Source organism: Opisthorchis viverrini, assembly GCF_000715545.1.
Source record: "Opisthorchis viverrini unplaced genomic scaffold opera_v5_14, whole genome shotgun sequence".
Classification (NCBI taxonomy): Eukaryota; Metazoa; Platyhelminthes; class Trematoda; order Opisthorchiida; family Opisthorchiidae; genus Opisthorchis; species Opisthorchis viverrini.
The window spans coordinates 2,184,498-2,202,829 of record NW_008751670.1 but is presented as its reverse complement, the minus strand read 5'-3'; the positions used below and the strand labels follow the sequence as shown (position 1 = coordinate 2,202,829).

Below are 18,332 nucleotides of genomic sequence, written 5' to 3'. Positions count from 1 at the left end.
GCCCTTAACTTGTGATTGTCGCACGTGATTTACTGTAGAATTTCCCGGTCTCCACCTCGTACGTTTTAACTAGCTGGGTTGCTGAGGGTGGCATATAATGTGTTTATATCGATCTTGCCTTGATTTGAAAGGAAGCAACTACCAAGCCAATCTACAAAATTGGTGACCAGGTATTGCCCGGCAGCCTTAGGCCTAGTAGCCTCACTAGCGTACCGTTCAAGTTGACGCGACTCATTCTTAAGCGGGCCGTCCGAGTTGACCTTACTGCGAATAGGTTTATTTCTCCAGTGCAACACGAATCCCTCCCAAACCGTCTCAGTGCGGAAAACTTGCTCGTATTTATGTAAAGTTTAACACAAGCTAAGGACGAGGGGGTCACATAGTATAACATATTTTTTCGACTTTTATAAAGTATTCGATGGAGGCACACATGCTCCGCTCCTCCCTAAACTGGGGTCTTACGCAGTTCAAGGAAGATACTATGCTGGAATAAGGCATTCATATCAGACAAAATATCTCAATGAAAGTAGGCTCAACCTACCACACTCCGGTACCAGTCCCACCGGAGTTCCTCGAGTCTCCGTTTTCGCTGTCTCTGATGTATGTCTACGACTTTCCAGATGTTTCTACAAGTCATTGTCCACTTTTTGCTGGCTACTTGAAATCTTGTAGTTCAAATGCAAGTGTCCTCCAAATGAATGAATACGTTGCAAAGCAGCGGTCGGTGTATTGGCACCTTCCACCGACAAACGAGATGCGCGTCCAAATGACTTTCCGATGGGACTCGGCGAGCGCCTTTTTGGTGCGTGGCGAGAATGGACTGGAAGGCATAAATGGCAAAAAGGAACTAAGCATCTGGCTCTCTTCAGACTTGTCCTGTGTAAAGCATGAAAAATTGGCTCATAAGGCATTCGTCGTTCTACGGATGTTTCGGCGAGCCTTCCCCCGTATTACTCGCACGGATTATCAGATACTCAATGGCGTCTACGTGAGACTGCTTCTTTTATATTTACTCAGGTACAAGAAGGACGTATCACTCATTGAGTGTGTCCATCAAGCAGCATCGAAAACGGTTGCCTCTCTGAAATCCAGGGGCTATGAAGCGCATCTCGTGATACTTGATCTCTTTCCCTGGAGTGTCTTAAACTCCGAGGAGATCTAATATTTACGTACGCCCGTTTTGAACAAGGTTTAGCCAACGGGTCTTTCACCACCGATCCAGCTAATCCACGACGGGGACATGATAAGATTTTCAAGCCCAGAGGGTTCACTTTTATGGAGCAAAATTATATCTCATTTCGGGTAGTTGCTGCGTGCTACACCCTTTTTTCACTTGTGCCTTTCAGGTGAACGACAGCCACTGACCGACAAGAACAAAACCGACCCGGGAAACTTGGGCAAAAGCCTCGATCCTTGTATCAATCCGTGAATCCGTGAATCCTCCGACAGACGGTCACGCTGAGAATTTCAAGAGCAACGCTATACCTTTTTGTCGCCTGTGCCTTTCAAATGAACGACAAGGACAGACCGATCGAAAAAACGTGGGCGGCCTTGATCCTGTGCATCAATCCGTGAATGGCCCTTTTAGCAAATGTGCCAATCAGAATCCTGATTGGCATTGGGACGCTGCATTGGACGCCATCCGTTACGTCCGGGGCTCACTGCCACATCAGATATGGCCTCCGACTTAGATCAGCTTCTGGAAATGGGATTTGAACGGTCTTTAGCGTTTGTCAAAGTTTTTTGGCCATTATTAATTTTTCAGGGAGAAAGCTTTAAAAAACACCGGGAATAACGGACTAAGTGCGGCAATGGATTGGTAATATTTGTGTTGCGCGGACTCGTAATAATCGCAGGATTGTGGAGCATCAGGGAGATAACGAAGTAACAGAGTCAGGTGGTGGTAAGCAATCCACAATATGTTCATTTTTAAGCTGCTCCTGAGGAATGCAAAGGAGGTGAAACTCCTGTGGCCCGTGTGTTCAAGTGTGAGGAGTACGTTTTACTGATATAGGTTAAGATACTTTCCAGATGCAACAAGATGTTGAGGAATGATGAAGAAGTTCAACTGCATAGCGTACGCACTGGTCATGTTAATTATTCAGAATCCACTGAGTCGGTTAAGCCGTTAACAGAAGAGGAACGGAAGCTACAAATGGAAAAGCTCCAGGTAGGTTTCCAGTGGTTTGTGATGTTCATTTGCGTGTAAATTTAGCCGTTCACTGAGTCTCCTACTGGCATTACTTTGGTGGGCGCGGCCTATCGGGCCAACCCGGGAGAAGCCGTACATTTTCGCTGAGAGTTAGTACATGGTTGGGTTCTAGGTGGGTGTTGCTCAGGTGAACGAAAACTCGGATTGACTTAGGGTCAGGTTCTCAAATTGATCCCAGAGTCAGCCTTGCAATCCCTACTCGAAAACATCTTTGCCATTCCTTGTAAAAAGCCATTGATTTGTCGTTAAATCACCCAAACTTTACCATTATCCACGTCTATTGTTATATCGTACAGTAGCACGCATATGGCGCCTAAATCTGAGAACGGTGGGTGAAAAAAACAACACTGGTAAATGAAAATCTGCCTACCGAGTAGACCTTTTGTTCATAAAGACGTCCGGTTTACAATGTTTGTCTTCTCGTCTGCCACCTCTATCTCGGGGACACGACAACCAATTTTGAAGTGTGCTAATAATGGCTTTCTCCTAGATGTTGGAGTGAGATCCTACGCGGCATGTAGCTTGCGATTGCAATGCTTTTCATCAATGCTGGAGATGCAATATCCCTGGTTGATCTTCTCCCTGGACCTCGGCGATTTCCGTTAAGGGGAAAGCGGGTTGCTCAGAAGTTTACGAGATACTTCCATTGCCGATTCTTGTAAATAGTTGGTGATAACCAAAGAGGCGTTCTTATTAAGTTTCTTTTGGCCGCTTCCTCATCTATGTGAGTTAGTAATCTGTCAAAATCACCCATATTTCGGCATTGCCTTTTACGCCGTGGGTGACTCACTGGAGATTCATACTAGGCCCCACTGTACGATTAACTGGACAATTATCTGCCCATGCACTTCCTTAGTCTGGTGGTGGTAATTTTTAACAAGAATAATGAACTCACGATTTTTACTTGCTGGTATGAGAAGACAGCTTACAACATAATCTAAACAAATGGTGGAAAATTTGAACATTCGGCTAACGTGTTGGAACCAGACGCTGTGGATTACAGTTATCTTCGATTTCCTGGTGATGTAGGCGACAGAAGCGTACTACTGATAGCTGTGGTATTAACAACTATCTTGACAAAATATTATAAAGGCGGTAATACAACACAGTTCTTGATACTAGCGGAACTAAATCCGACTCCCCAGGTTCTGAGCTTAGGAATGAATGGCTGCGGACAATATCCTGGAGGGTATAACGAATAAATGTACGGAAAAATGTATGGGAGGGGAATTCCAGAGAAAATTCTAGCCAGACATCGCAAGCTATCTTGCGCTTCGGCTTGCTTGGAACAGTTTCTTCCAGCGACGTCTCCGCCGATTAACGTTTCTCCGGTTTACTGCAGGCGGCTTTTATTAGGGTTACCATGACCGAAGCAAATACACTGGCTGAAGCAAATATTGGGGTCGGTCCCAGATAGCGTGGACTCACCGCCGTCCAACCGACTACGAATTCTCATCGCAGTTATTTAGGTACCTGAGAACGAATCTGTCCTGCTCAGCGATGGAGTCCGCCTTTCGAGTGGTGCTAAGGACAATCCTTCTCAACTGACTGGCACGGAAGATCCGTCCAGAGTACCATGCAGCTGACAGTTCTCTGCTAAATGCGAAGGACTATAGGTTTCACGCACAATTCATCGTTTGTCGTACAGGTGAATTTATTGATCAACGAATATATGGAGAGGGCTGTTGATAAGGTCGCTTTAATCCAGAAGGTATTGAATGCGACTGTAAATGAACAGAATAATAAATCCATAAAATTATGGGAAAGTTCCGAATCTCGCGTCGGATAAAAGCGTGCTCCAAGTACAAGAAGAGTAGTCTAAATTTCTCGGCTTTTTGTTTGTCATATTCGTCTCCTAGGCAGCGTCTTTCAAGATCTAATGTAAGGTGGTTGTATACGAAAATGCGCATCCGTGTTTTGAGGGGCGCAAAAACGAGAAGCCATTGCATTGTCAATGTGGACCTCTTTTTATATGCATCGACTTCGGCCAAAGTAACCGCTATGGACTTGAGTGTGTCACAGACTATTTTGAGAGTAGTTACTGGGATTATGTTGAAAATGTTAAGCCCGAGATATCATTGATTAGGGCATCAAATTAACAAGAGATAGCTTCATGGTTCGAACCCAATCTCTGGGCATCTGGACTGCTCCTGTGTAGCCTTTGGTAATTTGGCGAACGGCCCTGGAGTATTTCGGTCCCTGCGATATTAAAGGCAGGTAAGGAGCACATTAATCGCAAAGCGAAAGAGAAACGGTAACAGAGGACAACTTTGCCTGAACCACGCTGAACGTGGTGAACTCAGGACTGCATTTGTTGTGGATACTTTTGCGCTGACGGAAGGAAACATCGAGACAAAACGGACATTCTTCATTGTCAGAGACCGCCGTAGTTTTGACGGTTAAATGAGCAGATCTGGGATCGAGGGGGACTCCAATTTTTGGCGAATTTTCAACATTTGTTAAGTAAAGTAATCGATGTAAACCTGGCGGGGGCGAAACCCAGCTTGACTTTCGCAAATCTGACTCTCCCTACGATAGATAATACCAGAGATTACCTTGCAAGCAATGACCACTTGGCTGGTTCCCCGGTAGTTTTCACACGATGTTCTAGCACTCCTTTTGAGTATGCAAATCTCCGTCAAAGTTCCATTCTGTCGGTATTCTGTCCTCACTCCAACTATTCTGGAATAGGGTTGTTAGGTTAACCACGACGTACTCACTTCTGCATATTTCAGGATGCAGATTTTCTGGTGCAAGTGTTTCGTTGTACTGAAGCAATGAAAAAGCAGGCTGGAATTCTGTTTTCGATATCGGACTGATGTCGACGTCCCACTCGGGTTCAGTTAGTTCTTCCACAGGTAGAGTTGCTAATGTTCAGTCCATTGTTCAAGACGACGTTTCTGTCAACAATTTGAAGTCCCATCACTAAAACCCGCACTCCTCGGACCGCTTGGTCGGATTAGCTGGAACAGGGTGTGACTTTCCTGTTACATAGACCTCCATTCCTTAGCCCTCTGTGATCAACTTTCTCTTCCATTCTTTAAATTCCTCATTATTCGGCGTTTGAGGGACCAATGCGTGTCATCGTAGTCGTTTTTCGTTGGTATAATTCTCCTGGCTTCAGGCAGAAATCGCCAAGTGCGATGAGATCCAATGTTCATTGGTGTGTGTGTGTGTGTGTGTGTGCAACCTGGGGCAGATGCTTTCAAAGGCCGTGTGCATAGTTTCTTCCACATTTTCAATAGTGATGCAAGTCACCATTACAACCAACGTACCTGTCGAATTCTTGAAGTCAAATTCTAGAAAAGTCATTTGTCTTCCGGCGGTCACATGCATGGTAACCCGGGAATAGTTTAGCACGACTTGTTATTAAAGATAATGAGATAATCGTTTAGCTGTAACACCCTTTTCGGTGCAGTCAACATATTTATTTTAATATATCGGAGTAGACGGAGTCATCTCGATTTCCCCAGCTTAGGAATGCTAGTCCGCCTAGCCTTGGTCTAGCGGAATGGTGTAACTCTTGATCGGCACAGTTAGTGTCGCCAAACTCCATTTCGGTATGTGATTTTCAACCGAACACACAACTCCACTCCCTAACTGTTTTGATATTCTGCGTCCAAATGTGTTGGGACTAGCTGCTTACTCTGTAAGGCACGTGTCGGTTAGACCTGGAAGTTGTATAATTGTCAGCTCCAGCTTCATTGGTTTCAGCTGCTTGCGTTCTATCAGCAGCCAAACGTAGTCACTTATTAGAGACGGCAACATTAGTGTTGACACTGGTATTTCACTTACATCGATCAGCGGCCATTTCTTCCGGTGTCTCTAGACAAGCGCAGGTGCCAACTCATTCTTTGTCCACCTCGCGGTTCCCTCCATTCTGAAGGACACACGGACAAGAACACTGGTCTCGGTAGACGGTATTCCGAAATGCACAGCATATGGCCAAGCCACCGTAGTTAGTGGTGCTGGATGTTCCCCGTGATTGAAGTGCTTGCTGCACAACCATACACCCGGTTTATAATTACCTTGATGCGAATTCGATGACGTCAGTCGTTTCACACCCCATTGTTTGCACGAAAGAACCCGTGCTGGTCTGTGAAGCTCTTACAAATATTCGGTGGTCATTTGGCTAGCCTGTTGAAATATTTCAGATTATTTTGCTACACCGATGAGCTATCAGATTTATCTTCGGTAACAAAGTTTGTCACTTGGACAGGTCACTCTCCAGAAAGGAATTTCGGCTGGGTTCCTAAGTATTCTTCAACAGTGTAGTCCACGTCAAATGACATCGTCCTTGTACTTCCATTGAGATAGCCTCTCCATAGGGGGTAGTCTTGTGGATAATCGACTCATGTTCCAACTTCTTTAGTGGCCAGAAATTTTACCTTTCCTAGTTTTTTCTTGACCGTATAGTTTATTTGGCTCGACTTGTCCACTGATTTTTGTATAGCGTAATTGTATAACATTATTGTGGCAGTTTGACGTGTTTTCAAACTTTTCCATCGATGGAATCGTTTGTATCTGTGACAGGTAAAAGTCATGGTTAACTGTAAATTCGTTCGGACGGTCTAATTACTTTTCAGCTTATTTGCTATTCATGGTGTGGGTTTTTCGGTACGCGGGTGGCAATGACCTTAGTCAGCATATACCCTATTCATTTGATTTCCTGTGCTGACCGCACTACTGCAAATTCACTGAATGCGACTTTCTCAATTCATGAAAGTTAGCTACGCAGTTTCTCAGCCGAAGAATGTTCATGTGATCGATTTGTCTCTATGATAGTGTGATCTCTTCCACGCAAAAGTTTTACGTGCGGCACTTAGTTGCTCTCTCTCTTATTTCCTTATTTCTGTTGTTCAAGGGTACAGTCAGTTGACTGCGCATTTTGTGCCTGTCTGCTAGCGTTTTTTTCCTATACAATTGTATAGGGTGACCCAAAATTTCTTATCACCATCATTGTAGCCTTGCTACTTGGAACACTTGGTCCTAGATCTGGCTCTGATCTGATTGCCACCATTGTGCGATATTCTTAAATAGTCCCGATCACCAGGATCTTCTGTCTAACCTAGGCAACACAGAGTCTGATCTCGAATTTGGTTCCCGGTGATGTACAGTACACAAACTACTCTCTGATCGAATAACTGTCTCTTTGATCCTCAAAAACCCTACCATTGAACCAAATGGTAAATATCGTTCACCTCAGGGGAAACCATGCGACTAGCTTTGCAACAAGATCTTACCGTTCCCCTTTTTACCATTTAGTCAGCGCAATCTTTCCACAGTCTTATGGTAGTTGGTCATGAACATGTCTTGTTAGCTTCCGTGCTTTTCAGTTGCTATTACAGCGACACCCTCAGGTCTCTGTGCGATTCACCAGCGATAAGTGTGAAATGGGGTTATCACTTGGACAACGGATCGGCACTGTATTACTTCGCCGCATTGATGACTCCGGCTGCCTCGGTTCGAGCATCCTACTTAAAGGTTTTCAGTAGTCAAAAACAAATGTGCATGAGAGACGGAAATCTCGTCGCACAGCAGCCCACGAACTCAACTGTAGCGTGTACAATTAATTTAGGCCGTAAGCCATAACTCACTTGCTGGACCTCCAGTCGCCAGTAGAATACGTTCACACCCACTCCGTCGTTTACTGACTCCGCGCTCGGATTCAAACTGCCAATTGTATATTCACAGAAGACTATTTGTCCTTTCTGGAGGTGAATAGACGACCATTTTTAGCGTTCGTTGAGTGAGGCAGATGGGATTGGATGAGACTTGGCGATGTTTTACCGCATTACTCGATGCTAAGTTGCTAATGATTGAACTGCCTAGATGCCAAGGTCATTGCATCTTGTTAAATTTCGAGGAAAAATGTGTATAAATTCTGTACTTCGTTATCTAAGCACACGTGAAATTACGGTGCATCTATCTTGTATGCACTTTCTTTTTATGGTAGGAGTTATTGCAACAAAAGAAACTTCAGCGTGAAGCCAAAGAAAGAGAAGAAGAGCTGGAACGTGAGAAACAGCGTAGAAGACAAGGCAAGGACATTGTGTCAGCCAAGGCGAAGTTTGAAGAAGACGAAATGAAACGTCTGGTTGAACAAAGGCGTCGCGAGAAAGAGGAGGACAGAGCATACAGGTAAGAGCTTTTACATGCTACCCAGTCTTTAACAAGTGGGTAATACCTCGTCGCCGTCGAATGCACTTGAAAACTAATCGATTTTGGACGAAATGCAGTGTGAAAATCGCTTGGCTGTGTTATTTACAGTTCGCGGATATCTTATCCAATTTTTGCAAGTTTGGGATGCAATAGTACGGTTCGCTGCAAAATTGTGTCGCTTTCTCACACGGAACCGCCTTCCCAGTTTTTTTCTTGGATTATTACTGACTATTCTTGCTTATATGCTTGACAGTCTCCCAATTTCTCATGGATTGTCGATGGTTTTAGCTTCTGCGCGACCAGATGTCTCAGCCAATGGTGGAGCTCATTAGAATTTCGGAGTAATGACCTAGACAATGGATGGTTGTGGTGTCTTGTTCTTGTTTATGGTATTCTACTTGCCTGTAGTAGAAAATAAGCAGATTCTATGGTACCGGAATTCCGGAAGCTCAAAAGTTTAAAAGGAAACTCTGTTGAGAGCTCGAGGAACGCTGGACAGTTAGAAGAATATGTGGGTCGTACATTTGGTCCGTTCGTTGCTACCATGCCGCCCGAAGAAAGCATAAGGGTTGGGATACTGCCAAGTTGCCCAAGCAGAGGTCGGGTTCGTACCACGGACCTTACGGTCAGTAAATTCGCGGTCTGATCCGTCTCGCCTCCTTTGATTTGTTCACTGGAAGACTTTTGAGCCTCAAATGTATTTTGTAAAAGGCAACCATTTAGTGTGAAGTCTGTTCTATCATGTCTATATTCCCTGGTGATTGTCGTGAAACACCGGTCTTTATACATTGTTATTCATCATTGTGTAGAATAACCCCTGCAAAAATAGCAACCAAACTGACTTGTTCGTGCTCCCTGCCAATGGAGAGTTCAAGGTGTTTGGCAAATTTATCTGGATTGGGGCAGTGTTCGGATTTCAGAGGATTCACCGGTGGCCTAAGCTATCCCTGACGCGTGCTGTGAACACCCAAGCAAACGGTTCAGGAATGGAGTCGTAATGCGATGGGGGGGGCTATTAGGTAGTGGGAATGCTGTGATAAGCTTTATCATGGTCGTTGGCTTGTTCGCTGAGCTGGGCAATTCGATTGCAAACGTTTCATCACCAATCGATATTGACATTGAAGGTATAATAGCATGAGTGCATCTCATTCACTCCGTTCTTGAATCCATGCTTGACACAGTGTCTAGTAATGGGTTCTCCAATATCCTCGGTTTTGGCATTTATCCTCAATGAAAAATTTCAGACAGAAAGATTAAGCTTGATTCCCGTGCCCAGTGAATACTCCTGAACACCGCGTAGGAGACACTAAACGGCACATGGTGAGTTTTACAACTGCCTGAATCACCTTAATCTCCACATCAAATCTAGTATGAGGATAGAGTCATTCGGGCGCACTACCCTTCGATTTTATGACGCGTCTGGTTGGTGGAAAACCAGAAAGCACCGTGTAGCAGAAGTTAACTCGCAATGGGGCGATTTTCAATTATCCTGGGTCGATATTCGCTAGTATTGCCTCATCAATGTGTAGCCTTGTAAGGGTCATGTGGGCGGAAGAAGTTAAACTGCCCGAACCGAAGCAAAGAACAGACTTTAAGGCAGTGTTCGGGGTGAAACCCAGCAAAATATGGACTGGGATGGCTGTTATTCCATAGTGACCAGGGAAATCCGAAATCAAGGGAAAAAAACCCACACCAGAAAGCAAGAAGAAAAGGGCCGAATCACAACAGAACAACTACACACAGAACTGCCGAATCCAATGCGCCCAACGAACCAACCAGACACAGGAGATCGAGACCACACCAGATTCACAGGAGACCAATCAAACAACTCGAAGACCGTCTCCAGAGCTACCAGATACTGTTTAGAAGCTATATAATCACAGGCAGAAGAAGAGGAATTCACCCACTCAACCCTGCACGTACGATGTCACCTCGATTGGCGATGAAACGTATGCAATCCAACTGCTAAGCTTGGCGAGCAGATCAACAACCAAGCAGGGCACCCGAGGTACCTACATTCCATAACATTGCCAACCTTCGAAGTCATTCGAAGGATCCTAAGCACAAATAACACTACGCTCTGTACCAGCGCAGTTCTAGGATCATCTCCCGGTAAACAGAACCACAGACTGTCTGTAAAAACCAATGCCGCGACTGCACTAGAGTCTGAGAACTTCACACCATAATAGGTGAGAAAAATAAACAGGTCGGTGAGAAACAAGCTGACACGTGCAGTTATCAACCTCAGGAGTCATCAACAGAAGCGCGAACCCCAAGCGGACCAAAAGTTCACGTAAGCTCATCCCCTAAGCAAATTGTCGTGGAACATACAAAACCAATAGACCAACAAATTTTAATAGTAACACCCAATGGAAATCATCATTTGTATCACCCTGATCCGGACCTAGATCCGTTCGAAATGGTTTCAAGTCATCCAACCCGTCGGCCGTATGACCTAGGCACCTACCGACAAGAACTTTTAATACTGACCTAGTATGCTAATCGGAAAAGATCTTGCTAGTTAGTTTCTCATCCGCCTTAAAACTACGTCTGTCCGATAACCTTCTCTTCTGACGAAGCTTTTGTGTCAAACATAAAGCGTTGCTCAGCAATATACTCAGCGATTGTTTATCAAGCCATTCTGAAACGGTAACGATTTAATTTATTAAACCATCGCCTGGAATGTGTGACGGTTCACCCTGTTCCCGTATCCCTAATGCACGAAAGCATAGCTTGATTCGCGGATAATGGTTGAAAAACTGGCTGATTGACTGACTGGCCCTGATACGCTATTTTCACGTGAAATAATTCAATCCATCTGATTTGTAATTCAGACTTGACACCTAATGTAGATCGTTTTAGTTTGTTTGTTGTCCTTTGCCTTCTGACCTGGATGTGGAACACGGTTTTCAAGACGTGTATTCTGATCATTTTTCCCGTTTCTCCTTTGCAGGGAGCGACTCAAGGCGGACATCGCTCGAGAACGCGAGGAGAAGGTACACATTTTCATGTACTGAGTGTAACAGTAGATTTTGTTTGTGCGTGACAGCAGACGCTTACCAACAGCCAGTAAATGTAGGATTCATGTTATCTATGGGTATCTGTCCATTCGGTTTGTCAGTTATAAGCTACACAAACGTGAATATTTGTTGTACTTACCTGATTTCCCGTTCTTAGTACAACTTCTGTAGGCATTGTGTTATAACAATGAAAGCTCCCTATCAGCTGATCAACTCAAGCAGAAGCCTTAAAGGAATTTTGGTTTTCCTGTACAACGAGCAGTAAGTAGTCTTGAGGAGAAATTTCAAAAAAAAATACTTGCAATCAAGCAAGTTGGATTGAAGCTGAAGTAACATTTTTCCTGACGAAGCATACCACTCTGTGATACTCTTCCACAGCTCACAACCAACTTCGTCCATCTTGAGGATCATCGGATAGTTATAATTGCCGGGTTCCAGGCAATCTTGTTTTGCTGGAATATCAAATTGTACGCAACTGTACTCATTTGTGAGTGAAGTTGCTACTAACGGGTGACTCAACTGAATCCCTCTATAAAATGGCATGAGTGACAGTTGGTCTACGGACCTGTCATCTAAAGGCTCTTTAACCAGGGGTTTAAGGTACGGATAAGTCGCCATTGAGGGACTGGCAAGTCAGGATGTTAAGCGAACTTACCGGACTCTTCCAAATGTTCCACCATCTGATGTGAACTCGCAGTGAACGAAATCGCTACCTCTTTGCATAGCGCTTGGAATTTCGCCTATGGCACGGCACACCAGGCGTGCTCAAGCACCGAACAATGGCATTGCTTAAATCTCGGAGAAATATCCCAGCCGGTCCCGAACATAACATGGTGCAACGAATTATCAGACGTCAAGTAAAGGTGAGTTTGTGAGCCGACCGTGAATTGTGGTGGACACAAAGCCAAGGAAATGGAAGAGACAGAAAGCCGCGAATGTCAGAAGATCATCTCAGTTGATCCGCGCCACCAGTCCCCGGAGACCACCTGTAAGCGAAACGATCAAGGACCCAAAGGGAGTGACTATCTTGAGTAAAGAAGAACGCATCGACTGGTGGGCCGAATACTTCGAACAACACGTGTCGTGGCCACCAGCTGCCACTCACCTGGAGCCCACAGTTGACGTAGAACCCGGGACGGTGGACGTAGAACCACCTGCGGCCTCGGAGGTTTACGACTGTTCTCTCAAACACCACCGAGCTTCTGCTCCAGATGACCTTCCATCCGCATTGTTCAAAGACGGGCTTGAAGTCCTCAGTTAACGCTTGTCTGATCTGTTTGTTTGTATTTGGGAAAAGGAGTCTGTTCAAGAAACTGGGGAGAAAACTGGGGAGAATCGGTGATAGTGCCCGTTTTCAAAAAAGGGGCGCGTAGGGAGTGTGGTAACTTGACCCCGGTCTTAGGGAGACTGTTGGCGTCACTTGTACTTCGTCGCCTTACGGTGGCTCGTGAGATACTGATTCGAGAGCAGCAAACGGGATTCCGGACTGGTAGGGGTTGCGTTGACCAAATCTTCACACTTCGTCAGGTGCCAGAAGAACGCCATACGTGTAAGTGACCCACAATTGTAGTATTCCTGGATTTTCGAGGCGCATTCGACTCGGTTTACCGGTCTGTTCTTGACACTCTTGTCCACCAAGGAAGGTCCCGGAAGTTTGTGAACATTATAAGCTCTTTATATAAGACTATTAGATTTTGTGGCAGACTACATGACGAGCTCTCCAAAAGCTTCGGTACACAATGCGGTGTCTGTGATAGATGCCCACTCTCCCCATTCCTGTTCAACTTCGTGATCTATGAAATCATGAGAGGAACGCTGGAAGCTCTCCGAAACCCCGGTGTTCAAATAGCCTGTGTCGATACCCTTGTCGGTCTGGACTACGCAGAGGACATCGTTCTCAACTTCGAAGAGAAGGCTCAAATGTTTTTGAATGAACTGACCAAAGTTATGTTGTCCTTTGGTATGCACTTTGCACCCGCAAAGTGTAGGGCTATTATCGTGGACGTGCAGTCACAGGCCACTTAACTTACAATCCAGGGAGAGGTATTCGAAGTTGTGGAGCGTTTCACATACCTTGGAAGTTGTATTAGTTCTGATTGTAGTGTGACAGATGAAGCGAATGCACGAATCTGCGAGGTTTGCTAATTTGAGACACCTATGGCGTAAGTGTGGTTTAACCCTGAATCTCGAGGGACGTGTGTATCAAGCTACAGTACCGACTGTTTTGTTGTATCGATTCGAGCAGCGTAACTGAGATGTCTTCAGGTGTTCAATAATCATTGTCTCAGAACCATAGCTCTTGTGGGTTGTTGCCGGCGTATCCGTAACGAGGCAATTAGAAAGCGAGTTTTCGGTTGTGCAGCAGGTACTTCCATTAAAGAATGTGTCCAGCACCAGGAGCTTCGTTGGTTGGGACATCTGTTGCGTATGCCTAACCATCGTTTGCCGAAGAGTGCTGTTTTCCATGCGCAAGCATAGAGATGGCCAACCCTTCATCTGGCAGAGGAGTATGAAGGAGATGTTTGGGTGCTGTCAGTGGCACTAGCCTCCCAGTAGAGGGACCGCGTGATCCCCACTGCGCCTGGTTGGAGACGTTGCAAGATATGGCTACTAGTCGGTGACAATGGCGTTCTCGTTGTCAGTTTCTATCCAGATTTCCTGAATGAGTGTTTGAAGGTGTAGGCACCTTAGAATGCCTGTAATAAGTTAGCACAAAGTCCCTTCCCCGTCCTCCTTTATTCTTCACAATAATACTTTTGTATAAATCATGATTGTACGACATCGGTGTTGAACACTGATATCATGCTGTCGATGATGATGATGATGATGATGATGACTGTGACTGGTATGTTTGTTACATATGCTACTTCTTTTACTGGTTGAATGAAGGACCATGTTGCTATACGGACTGTGAGACGGGAACACAAAATGGAATTAGTAACTAGTAGGCAGAATCCTCGCGCCTTCTGAGCCATCATCTTTTTGATCGTTCCTGCAGGTAATAGAGAAGCTTGCACTTCGGTATTTTCGGCGCTGAACCTATACCTCACTTTAAGCTTAACTGTTTAGCTATTGTATGTCATTTTTATGCAGGATCTCGTTTAGGTACGTTACACTAAGCTGGTAATTGTCTCCAGGAAGCTGAACAAATCATTCATTGGGACTAGGTTAAATGAATCCATTGTTTATGCTATCCTTTTATGCGGTACAAAATCAGCCTCAGGGTTCTGCGCAGCCGATAGTAAAGATACCATAGTACGGTTTTTTCACGTGTATTACTTAAAATTTGTGAAAATCCTACATATACAAGCTGTAATTCATCCGCTTTTGCTTGCTCCCTACTTAAGCTTGTCACTTTTACCCTTTTCCTGTCCCTCCCATTCCTCTCTACTCAGACACTGTTTTGCATCACTTTCACAGTTGAGCACCCCTAGTGACCGGCTCGTTACACTCATCTGCTGGGATTTTGATTGTTTAGCGACTAGCACTACACCTGCTATATTCCGTCGTGATTATCTCGCGCTAAGTTCTATACCTTAATTTTGGTTAGGTAGATGACTATCCAGTCCCTCACGAACTTTACAAGAATATTATCTAACCTATATGTAACATGATTTCTCACTGGGTTTATTTCCTTCCTGATGATATGTTTTGTCGGGTTCCTTTTTATCTTGCAACATCCCTTTTAGAAAATGCGTGAACGCGGGGAAGCTGCTGCAGCCCCTTATTCTAAACCCACCCTGCCACCGCAAGCAACTAAGTCAGATGCCACCGTATGTCGACTGCAGATTCGTCTTCCCCCGGACAGCCATNACAGCCATTGAAATATGACTTTGGTGCAAAGGAACCGCTCAGCGCAGTTCGACTCTACGTATGTCAGCATTGGCCTAATGGATCAGATGGATTGGATCCCGCTACGGTCATTTTGTTCACAACGTTCCCAAAACGTGACTATACGGAAGATGATATGCAAACTGCTTTATCCGACCTAGGTAAGTTCTCAAAAGACTGGTCACGATATGTCGTTGAAACTGTCTTGCATCCGTCTCTTCCGACCAACACGTGATGCATGATAAATATGCATTATCACCAACGCAGGCACTACTGTGATCGGTCTATTTTTAACGGAGGTTAATCAGAGACACAACCACCGACCCATCGCTGCGCTCCCCAACAGCGCACTGATGATGTCACTTCCATTGAGGATGAAACGTTTGCAACCTAATTGCCCAGCTCAGCGAACAAACTAACGACCATTCTGAAAGGCATTATCAACAGGTCGTACTTCACAGATCTCGAGGGATGTTTAAACGCGCAGCTTCCGGGTTAATAGCCGAACGTTACAACATCCGGTTACGAATGACCGATCAACAGTTTGATGAACCCACACTTGTGGTTATGAACAATTCTAGTATCAACTATAGCTTTCAAGTTTTGGACTTCCTTTGCACGAGTGAATGGTTCGCCCTCCCAATGAATATCCAGACCGACAACCTACCGTAGAACTCCGTAGTAAACAACCTTCAGCTCATAGAGGCACTTCCATGGTTTCCTCTTGGCCTGCCTTTCAAAACCTCACAGACTCAAATGATAAATACTTTCTGCTGTCCGTTTACGTTAACCTGTCCGTTATTAAGGCATATCACGTTTTCTGGGGGGTGTACATTTGTTCATTTCTAACTATTTTGCACATGTGCACCCTCGCTATCGAAGAAAATTAGATAAAAACCAAAATGGAGCTTCAAATTGTCGTCGCTACTCATAAAATGCAGGAAAGAAATCGGTAGACTCATCCGAGATGCCCGTGACCAGCTTTCAGTTGGCTCTGCTTCGCGCCACCAAGGTTGGTCGCTACTGTGCGATTGAACCTATGTTTTTGAATACAAACACTACCTACGATCCCCAGTAACAACAATAACTTCTCAGCTCTTCAGCATAAGCCAACTTGGTTAGATCCCAGCGACTATTCACACACTCCAACTTGGTCATAGGGGAAAAGTTGCCCAGTTGAAGTGTTAGTTCTAGGTCACTTAACGATCTGATTTACAGCAACACTCCGCTGGCTACGCACACTTGTGTACTATGGAGCTCGAAATAGCTCAGTAGTGAACACGCGAGGTTGCTGGCCGGAAGGTCCATGGTTCGAACCCAACCTTGGCGTCTCGGTAACCTGACAGTATTTTAGACTTCATGGCAACTACATTTCAGTTAAATGGTTATTATATGAATATTATGAAGCTCCGTTAGCTACTAGTAAGCTAAATGTAATTGCTCCCTTAAGAAGACAGTTTTGACGTGTTTCTAGAGACATATTTTCAATAGCAGTGGTCTTTCAACAACAGGTCGACTGTTCAGTTACTTCTTTGTGACTGATACTTGCTTTCCGTCCGCTTCGAAGCCAACGCTAACGTTGATTCCTGTATATTACCACAATATCATGAAAAGGTCACTTAAATCTTTTTATTTTCGCATAGTCTCTGGACCCTAACGGTGATGTTAAATGCATCATAACTTGACTTCCACTTGGTTTTCACTGACAACTCGTTCCTATTTAGTCGTCCTCATTTTGTCAGCCAGTCCTTGCCGTGCAGTTGCTCCTGATTCAACCTAGCTCATGCAGTTTGCCTACTTTACCGTATTGCTTTTTCACCTTGTGCAATCTCAGCAACGGACCCCAGTTCAAAGGACTGACCTGCTTACCTTTTGCTTATTAGTTTTTAACGCGTCTTTTTCGACCATTACATATTCTTTGTTAAATCACGTTCTCGTAATTACCACAATATCATGAAAAGGTCACTTAAATCTTTTTATTTTCGCATAGTCTCTGGACCCTAACGGTGATGTTAAATGCATCATAACTTGATTTCCACTTGGTTTTCACTGACAACTCGTTCCTATTTAGTCGTCCTCATTTTGTCAGCCAGTCCTTGCCGTGCAGTTGCTCCTGATTCAACCTAGCTCATGCAGTTTGCCTACTTTACCGTATTGCTTTTTCACCTTGTGCAATCTCAGCAACGGACCCCAGTTCAAAGGACTGACCTGCTTACCTTTTGCTTATTAGTTTTTAACGCGTCTTTTTCGACCATTACATATTCTTTGTTAAATCGCGTTCTCGTAGCGATCAAACACGAACCTCAATAGTGCACACTGTATGCTTGAAATATGCTGGTCTGTTATTGATATATATATATATATATATATATATATATATGAAGTGTTCTGTATTTCCTTTCTCTTATGTTCCAGGATTGTGCCCATCTGCTGTACTTATGGCCCGACGGAAAGTATGCTGATTGTGTTGTTGCCGTAAAAGCGCAAAATTTTGTGACCCTCAAATATATGGTTTATTTGCTGACCGCCAACCCACTGACAGTTTTGGGGGATGGATTCCCAGTGTTTCCGCCAGTTCGTTTCATTCACCTACGCTACTGCATATCTATTCTAATAGAATTTGTTTCATTTCAGCTGATGTTTATGTAAACTCCGGAGATTTTTTCAGGTCCAATGCTGTTCCGTATGAGTAGTGAAGACTTGGAAGTTGATGAACTCCTTATCACATATGGAGATTTAAGTGACAAATGCCTGTACACGTCGATGTTTTAGAAAACAGACCTTTTGTCAGTTCTCAGATAACGAAATGGGATGCACAAGATGGTAACACAATAGGTGCATTGTCGGATTTCAAAAACGAATTGTGTTCATCATCGTCATTGGCAGCAATCCAGATGAGAACACTGGTGCTTCATCGTTGTGCAAAGATGTCAGCTTATTCAGATGAAAGGAGAATGGGACTGGGAGGAGGGACTTGGTCTAGCTTACCGTGGATATCGAAGGTGCGTGAATCTTCAATCATCAATTATACAATCTGAGTAGAAACTGACAGCCACTAACGTCGGTGTCTCCAGCCACGCGCACGGAGGGTCACGTGTGAGAAGAAC

The 18,332-nt window shown here is 44.6% G+C and overlaps 1 protein-coding gene across 1 annotated transcript; it reads left to right on the top strand.

The window, feature by feature from the left end:
- Positions 1–520: 520 nt before the first annotated feature.
- Positions 521–17,904, top strand: T265_01339 (hypothetical protein; the record flags this gene model as incomplete). The annotated part of the gene is made up of 9 exons (XM_009165345.1): positions 521–1,111; positions 1,138–1,346; positions 1,373–1,571; positions 2,015–2,170; positions 8,169–8,353; positions 11,328–11,370; positions 15,084–15,167; positions 15,212–15,386; positions 17,641–17,904. The coding sequence occupies 9 exons, from the start codon at positions 521–523 to the stop codon at positions 17,685–17,687; spliced, it is 1,689 nt and encodes a 562-aa protein (XP_009163609.1).
- Positions 17,905–18,332: the final 428 nt, after the last annotated feature.